This window comes from Asterias rubens, chromosome 7 (genome assembly GCF_902459465.1).
Source record: "Asterias rubens chromosome 7, eAstRub1.3, whole genome shotgun sequence".
NCBI lineage: Eukaryota > Metazoa > Echinodermata > Asteroidea > Forcipulatida > Asteriidae > Asterias > Asterias rubens.
In genome coordinates this window covers 15,180,527-15,189,609 of record NC_047068.1, presented here as the reverse complement: position 1 = coordinate 15,189,609, position 9,083 = coordinate 15,180,527, and the positions used below count along the sequence as shown (strand labels likewise).

The following is a 9,083-nucleotide window of genomic DNA, read 5'->3' as shown; positions in this document are numbered from 1 at the left end:
ACATGTATATGGTTTAATAAGCATTGCATGCTTTATTGTTGAGTTTAAAAAAACCTTTACTATTCCTTAAAGGTTGTGTACCAAAAACATTGGTAAGATTGGAAACATAAATATTAACGGCTTGACCTTTCGACCCTTCAGCAGAGTTGTTTTTTAGCCTTCGAGAAAGGCTCGACTAGTTGGTCGATACTTATTAAAAAATTTAACTTGACACAACCTTAGTTTTGAAATAGTGAAAAGTTTCTTTTCAAATTTCATATTTAAGACTGAGGTGTGTTATAAAACACATATTGACTGGCATAATTCGGTCACGCCTGTGAGTGACCAGTCGTCGATTTCACCATACTCTTCCTAACTTAGGATTAATCTTGGGACTTAGGACGAGTTAAATTCCCTATCCAAAGGCGTAGGACTCATTGAACCCATTCTAAGTTAGGAATACTCGTCCTAACTCGAGATAAGATTATTTCTAGCGTTTCATGAAATCGGTCGCTGAAGAGGGACATATTTCTCTCTTTTGGTAACTCATAGTCCCTGATAGATGCACCCTCATTACCAGTCCATGGTGTTTGATAGCACCCCATACATCTGTAGATCTTTGCTTTGAACCAAAGGGTACCACCAACGGCAGGGAAAGATAGTTTTTCTGATTAAACTCAACAAAATTACAGGGAGGAAAATTCAAACTTGATCTGAAAATGAACAATTACCAAATTAACAGGGACAAATAGTTAAATTAGTTTTGAGTCATTTTGTTGTTAATTCATTAACACCGAGTAATAAACCACAAGGGAAACTGACTGGGTAAGTTTTAAGTAGTTTTGGTTAACCTGTAATATGTAAGCTTCTAAAATCAGTGACAAAATTATAAAAACATTTTAAATGTAAAATATATTTGCAGACACACCTAGATACACACGTATTTTGGTATTATATGAAGGATTAATTTAATTATAGTAGCTTTTATTACATCAAATTTATAAATCAATTGAATTAAATATGTTTTTTGGTATGACATTTATTTTTTAATTCATATTATCATTATATTATATACAAACTATAACAAAGCTAGTATTGTGCTTAGTGTTTTTTTTTTCTCTGTGGGTGTTTTATGTTTTTTGAGGATTTTTTGTCAGTTTTGTTTATAGTTATTGCATGCACATGTACAGGTTTCAAACACTTTGTTTCCCTTGGCCCGTATTGGAGATTTATTGTAACACTTACCATTGCTTTTTGCCACAGATTTATGTACCAACAGAGGGCATTACTATTATTAATATACACGAGGGACTTGACAAAGATGTTAATAAGCATGATAAAGGTGTATTGGAATAGGCTATGTATCTCATTTTGTCTGTCTATATTTAACATCATGTATGTGATCCGTCATCTGTTTATTAGTTGCTCCATAGAGTGTACTATTTTATAATAGATAAAGCATTTTAGATAACGAATGTAACAAACATATGGATACCCAGCCAGTTCGAGCAGCCGCCGTTTGTCAACCACTAGTCAATGTTCCATTTTAACCTATGCATGCTTGTAACATCCTGGTAGCTGGCAAAATCGGTTGACAATAGTAAACTAAGCTGGTCGACCAGCTGCTCAAACTTGCTCGATCGGACTTACTCCTACATGCAAAAACAAATTAAAGTCTATGATCAAACTCCCAAGTGCCTGAAATTAAACAAACAAATTTTGCTTGGTCAAAAAAATAATGTTTCAAAAGTCTGAAGGTTTTGTGTCTTTGTCATGTGTTGTATTTAATATAATTTCTCAAAATTACAAAATAATATTCTTGGTCAAAATTAGATACAAAGGCAACAGAATTGTAGATATAAAAGTCACATTATTTTTCATATTAATTTGGCCCAAATTTGATAAACATGATGAACTAACCATTAAATACTTTTATTATTTTTTCCCAGTTGTTCTAATTTTCAAATATTGTATATCACTAGAACCTACTGCATACATTTTTTACCCTAAAAGTGCAACTTGGTTCAAATTTTGATATAACAGTCTTAGACTTTCCCAAGGCATTGGAGTTTTAACTTTATTTATTTATTGCTTCTCCCTCATTATAAATAGATTGTGTACTATAATGACCTATCACAACCTCTGCGAGGAGATTTTGGTAAATTTAGGCTTTAAAGTTTGTCCTATTTTGCTTTGGAATTGGAGGCCTGTCTCCTGAAAACAGGCAGCAAGTCGGTTTGGGCGAACAGCTGACATGTTTATTTTTTTATTAGCAAGTTTACAAATGGCTGACCTGCCAAAAATTAAAACAAATTCTGAAAATCTATTTGATATGAGACTTCAAAATATATGTTTAATACTTTGGAGTTTAGCATTCGGTATTGGTTGCTATGTGAGTTTATTAAGTGTGGGTCACCAAACATATTTCTGTAAAAAGGACTTTTTGGCAAAAAATGATATGAAGAAAAACCTTGGAATAACTTTTCTAGCGCCCTCTTGTGGTTTAACATCCGTCGTTGGGGCGTGGTGATAGATTATAATAATATGAGGGGCGTTTTATGGCCGCTGATAGATTTAGAACTGCGGGGCTCTCAGAATTCAAATTAACTCAGAGGTCAATTGATTGTCTCAAGAAAGTAATGATTGTCCTTTCTCTTATCAATCCTTGTTGCATTTCACTTGCCAAATGGAATTTTCTAGATTTATAAATGTGGGCCCTATGATGTATAGCTTTGTAAATGTTTGCTTGTTTGAACCGCTTTATAACCTTCGATTCTTACGATTTTGCTTATACAAGCGGGATATACTTCCGTGTTTTTAGGCCCACGTGGTGGAGATGAGGGCGGGGGCGGGGCGGGGCAAGGAATCAGGAAGAGTTTTGAGGGTCAACACACTTTGCCCGGTGCGCGACACCGGCCGCACGGTGACGTTTCCATAAAATTAGCATACCAGCTGGCAACAACGGAAAAAATACATGGACTGTATGTGTGTACATTATAATGGAGAAACTGTACGCTGTGCAAGGGTATGGTATGTACAGTGTTTACTGACTGATGAATAACGTGGACAGACTCGACTACACCGCACAAACTGGGCGATGGTCACAGCAGTCTGCGCTTTATTTGTGTAAGTCACCATTTCACAAATAACTGGAGATTTTGTGGGGAAAGTCACCGATTCATTCCGCGTGTAGCTGTGTCATGCTGTCAAAATGATATGTCTTCGTGGTGTATGAAAGATATTGAGAGAAATGAAGTGCTGATCGTACGAAGTTTCACTTCGTGTATTTGTTGTGCTGTCGAGGTTTGCTAGCAGAAGCAACAGCAGAAAGAAAGCAGAATGGTACAGAATTACAAATCACCCGTAAGGGTGTACAAGCACTCTTTTGAGCTTGTCATGGCGGTAGGTATTTTTCTGTTCAAACATAAAATCGTTTGTATGTTCATTTATCATGTTTAGAATTAGACCCAGTAACTGGGGCGCTAGATTCCTTTCTTCGAAATTTTGTCGGTCAAAATTTCGAAAAAAGGAATCTAGCAAATTTTGTCGGTCAAAATTTCGAAAAAAGGAATCTACTAGCGCCCCAGTTACTGGGTCTAGTTTAGAATGTTCTTTTTCTAGGATAGGAGAGGAATTGATAAACTGCCCTACCCGTTTTTTTATGAGCTACAACAGCTACAGTCACAGTCTGCAAACATGTATTTTCATTGGCATTGGCATTGCTGGTTTAAGTAGCACCTTTTATTAGATATTGTTTTGATATGTGAATATGTTGGGTTCGGGATGCAAATGCACTTTATTTGGAAAAGTTTCCATATCCTGCCACCAAGATAGAATCTGATTTACTCAAATGAGATATTCTTTTTTGTAAAAATGAGTGAAAAGGTCCAGGTGGCAGGATATGGAACATTTTCCATTTTCTTTATATTTTTCCATAATCCACTAACGCGCTTGTATTGTGGTAACAAATTTATGGAAAAGTTTCCGTATGGCGCCACCACTTTTTCATTCGATATAAAATAATATAGGAACTTATTTACCTGATTGATATATCCCTTTTTGTAAAAATGAGTGAAAAAGTGGTGGCGCCATACGGAAATTTATCCAAATTTATCTAATTCATTCATACTTGACGCACCGTAAAGATGGATTACAAAAACGACTGTACTCAACTCGGACCAAACACTTGCACACGTGTCAATAAACAGTTTCCTGGAGTCCCTTCTCGCAACCTACACCCTGAAGCTTATAAGCTTTCTCGAAGAAGGATTCTCAATCAATGTTGAAAATTCCAGCATTGATCATAACACATCTGGGTTCTTTTTCGTTCCGTGTTGAGTGTGTAGGTTGCAGTCGTTGCTAAGAGCGTAAAGTAAATGAGCGGCATAAAAGAAATGACTGCAAAGCAGCACAATGCGTGACTACGCACTAAGACTCACCATGTTGCGTTGCGACGCGTCCCAACCCGACCTGTGTTTGAATTTGCAGTGTGAAATGATCGCACAATACACGGATTGAAAGTTACACGTTGAACCCAGAAGCTGATTTTGCGCAGAGCTAGTGTGTTTAGGCCGAGCAGTTTGTACAGGATAAGTTTTGATACAGATCGAATGACTATGCTTACGAAGTCATACCTAACTAAAAATAAATTTTGCCTTCTCTTCGCTTTCAGTCTTTTATTTCATGGAGTTATTTAAGCACCATAATTTATGCTAAATACCAGAATGATGTTACCAGCCAAAACACCTTGTCACATGTACTGTTTGTGACTGGTATCCTGCTCATTCTTGCTCAGAAGAAAATTGTTGGGCAGTATTGTCTGCTTGAAGCAGTTGAAAATGGGCCCAGTCCATCTGCTGTTTTTAGGGCTGATTGGCATTTGGTATACCCTCGATTGGACACTATGTGGCACAGCCTAGCCGTTTTAGAGCGCATCAGATTCAATCTCTGGTGTTTCTGATCAGCAGAGTGTGGGTTCGATTCCTGGTCGTGACACTTGTGTCCTTTAAAAGCAAGATACTAAGACCATAATTGCTTATGTAAAGTTAGGGAGATTGTGCTTTCTGCTCTACCAGCCATCTGATGGATGATACCCAAGCCTACATATACATCCGTATGGACTGTAAAGGGGAAACCCTGTTTCAGCCCCAGGAGAACCTGTAGCAACGGTTCTGTAAAAATAGTAGCCCACACTTTAAAGTGGCCTTTCGTGTGTCTGGCGACTTTCAAAAAACCCATTATTTTAAATGTGAGTGACCAACAGGATTTATAATGTAATCATCACCATGTAATAATATTTATTAGCTGTGTAGATCGTTCTTGTTAGAACTTGTCTCCCCAGGAGTAGATTTGGGAATTCAGGAGGAAGGTTATTTACTTTGGGAATTTACATTTACTGTGCTTGCCATTGTTTACTGACCACCAAAATAACCTGTCCAGATTTGTGTAAGATATTAATCTTTGTGATTGTAGTTTGTTTACAAAGGCAGTTAAATTTCACATATCTGGCCAAGGTGTACTTGTTATCTAACTTAGTACAGAGTTACCCCGACTTTTGACAGACTGGACAATTGCATCAGTTGATCATCCTGACTTTTTTGATTGTTTAATGTTAAATACCCCAGACAGTTTCGCTACTCCTATTGGTGGAGAGCCCGTCACATGGGGGTGTTTAAACAGTTGATAATGACCAGCTGGAGCTGTTTATAACTGGCTAATAGGTGCGACAATTATTTTCAGGTGGAACGCAATTCATAGCTATGAGTAACAACGCTAGTGTAAGCTGCACGCGTGCGTACACACAACCCACGCGCATCAGAGAGATTCTTCACAAAGTTTTTGAAAACAATATTTCAAACCTTGAATTTTCAATTGTCAAAGTGTCTATAATTGTATCTTTTAAAAGTTTTTTTACAGAAGGGCATTTATGAATGGGAATAAAAGAGTAGTGACTCGTTCTCAAACGTCCGTTTAAAACCTTGCTGGGTCATTGCTGTGCGATAAAGGCCCTAGCCTTCGGCTCGGGCCTTTATCACACGGCAACGAACCGCTTCCCTTTTATTACCTTATTTATTTCATTCAAGGAGGAACGAGCCAGTTAAACATTTGCTGGCTTTGTAGAACTTAGAAAACTTATAAAATATGGGTCAAATAAATCAGTCATTGAAAGAAGTGCAAAGCTGAAGCCAATGTACAGGATGATATGTAAAAAAAAACTTGAGGTTTTTTGAATTGCAAAATGAGGAGTGGAAAAAGTCCTTTAATGAAGGTGGAAACAAAACTACAAATCTGTTAAACACACTGTAACATTTCATTTAATTGATACTTTACGAAGGCGAACATTTTTTGCCTCCAAAGACTTCAAATAAGGTCAGATTTTAAATATAAAGGTCCGGGTATATATTTGTACAGGGCTATTGTTAAAGTTATTCCTTAATTTCCATGATATTTTTGATTTGAAATGGACCCTTTGACTGACAACAAATTGGCACTCAAAATTGGGGCAACAGAGAAAGTATACAGAAAGTACATTTTCATGCAATGTCACACTACAGAATTGTTTTAAATGACATTTCACATTTTTCTGTGGGAAAATCTCTTTGCCCTGACTAAAGGCCCGGAGCATTGTTTGCAATAAATCTATGACTATCCTATTAAGCTATTAAATTAGTAGCCCCAGCCAATTTTCAATACCTTCCGCCCAGGTAGTAGTTATAAAGCAGCTTTTCAGAACTGAGAAGTCTCCCGAACAACCCGATAAATCTACTCAGCGGTAGTGCAATATTAGAAAGACGGTTCTCTAAAGAACAAACTCTACCTGGCAAGCAGATACACACATGGTGGTACCGCAAACCAACTCACCATGCAATGCCTCAAATCATATATACATGTAGATCTATGACAGTTGTACAAATTTAATGCAAGATGTCAGTGTTTTTTATTATTGATTTCTGGGGTCCTGTTACATGTTAAAGAACTTTGGTTGAGATGTTCTGTGGAACCGAAAATGCATTCCTTGTGTTTGTTAAATCAATTCTTTCAAAGATCTTTTTTAAATTGATGACAAAGAAAAAAGGGTGTTCTTTCCATTCATGCTGATGCTGAGTTTGTCATTGATTTTACTATGCACACAAGGACCTCGGTGATAGTGTACTAACCCCTTTGAACTGACTGACGCATTGCATATTGGTGCATGCATTTTCTTGCAGCGTTTTGTATGAGCAGAGTACTCACCCATGTTTTTTAGCTTGCAATCTGGAGCATTTTAAAATGGTATTTAAATTTCGTCATTTTCAAGAGTTTCGTAAAAATTTTTGTTTGAGAATATTGTTTTTTGTTAAAGCTCAAAGTAGCTGAGCCCAATCTGGAGCATAGTCTTATTATATCATTTACAAGAATGTTGTGATTTTTATTATCTTAAACAGTTTGTGGGTATTAAAAAAAAATGTGTATACGAATACTTGTATTGTATTGTACACTGTTGGTGTATTTGCCTGCAATTTGCATGTATCGCAAACATTTGGCAGAATTGTTTTTAAATACATACAATCACACTTATACCCTTCAAACCACACATCGTAAAGGTTCAATTTGAATGGTTTCTTCCTAAGATGGTCTTTCAGCTGTTTTTATTTTGTTATTTTGTGTAAGAAATTGAAAGCAAGGTCTCAGCAGGAGACTTCCAGGTGGGCATCAATTATGAAAATAAGAAATGTTTGAAAGAAAAGAAATGCCACAAACGTCAAGGTCAATAGATTAAAATCTATTCCGAAAATGTAATTATTAATAATAATAATACCAAAGTCTTATACGTGTATAGCCCACGTATCTACCATCAAGGTACTTCAGGGGCTGAGTTTTATACACACTTCAGAAAACAAGATGCAAAATTATCTTTATAAAGATTACGTGTACATGTATGTTTGGGCAAGAAATAATTTTGCAGGATGCTCACTATTTGCTATAATCGATACATCTTTGTAATAAGGCTTTCGAATAAAAAAATGAACAATTTTTGTGGATTTATTTTTATTTTCAAGGCTTACATTTTTTTAACATTGAGTCTGAATGGCCCCCTCAGTTTCCTGTTTGCCTTTTCAAGCCTTTTACATGTACTATTTTTGGTTTTACCCAGAATTAAAAACTCATATTCTTTATTCGCGGAGCAAACTTAACATCTATTAAACTTGAACAAAGTTTCATTCTTGAAGGAGCAAGCACAATCATGTGTCTACATCGGGTACAGTTTAATTGAAACTTTGAAACTTTGAAACTTGCAAGTAATGCAAATTCTTTTTAAGGAGATACTACCTTGTTCCATTGACTTGTTGAATTGTTAATTTTGATACCATAAATATGGTCATTCTGTCTTTTGCAGGTTTTACTTGTTAATTTTGATATTAAATATTTTCCTTCTGTCTTGTTCTGCAAGCTTGACTTGTTAAATTGTTAATTTCAACACCATAAATATTCTCATTTCGTCTTGTTCTGCAGGCATATCAGAAGAGATTCCCCACCTGTAAAATGATACCCATTTTCTTGGGCAGTGAGATTTTGTCGGAGTACAAGAGTGAAGATGGTGCCATACATATCACGGAGAGACGATGCAAGCTCAACATGGATGCTCCCTACCTACTGAAAAAGGTACTAGACTTCTATCAATCATGTAACTGTGTTGGCGTACACACAATTTGTACCTGACTCTGCCTTAGGTATTACTGCATCAAAAACCAGTCTTATAGGGCCACTTTGCGCCATTTTCAGACCGGAAAAGACTAGTATTCTTTGTCAACCCAGTTTCAAAGCCGAAAAGGGAATCACAAATTTTGTGCTGTCAAAAAATAAGTGGGGAGCAGGCTCAAATTGTACACTTGGTTGGTAATTTGAAAGGGCAAGGGCACCAAGACATTTTCTCCTTGGTAAAGGGCACCCTATGAGGAAATTGTAAATTTCTACTGGAGCATTTCAAAGGCACCAAGGCAATGACCAGGGGGCATGGAGGCAATCGCCTTCTTTGCCTCTGTGAAGTATCAGGACTGATATGTAGCCTGTGATGAAGTTGCTTAATAAGCACAAAAAGTCACAAGAGCAACATTTTCTGCTTT

The 9,083-nt window shown here is 36.6% G+C and overlaps 1 protein-coding gene across 1 annotated transcript in view; it reads left to right on the top strand.

Annotated features, from left to right (window-relative positions):
• The first annotated feature begins 3,050 nt into the window (after positions 1 to 3,050).
• LOC117292541 (SEC14-like protein 5) overlaps positions 3,051 to 9,083 on the top strand; it is a 47,680-nt gene continuing 41,647 nt past the window's right edge. Inside the window, exons 1-2 of the mRNA XM_033774632.1 lie at positions 3,051 to 3,381; positions 8,473 to 8,622. Coding sequence (XP_033630523.1) covers positions 3,319 to 3,381; positions 8,473 to 8,622 — 213 coding nt within the window. The 5' untranslated portion in view covers positions 3,051 to 3,318. The remainder of the gene's footprint in view (positions 3,382 to 8,472; positions 8,623 to 9,083) is intronic.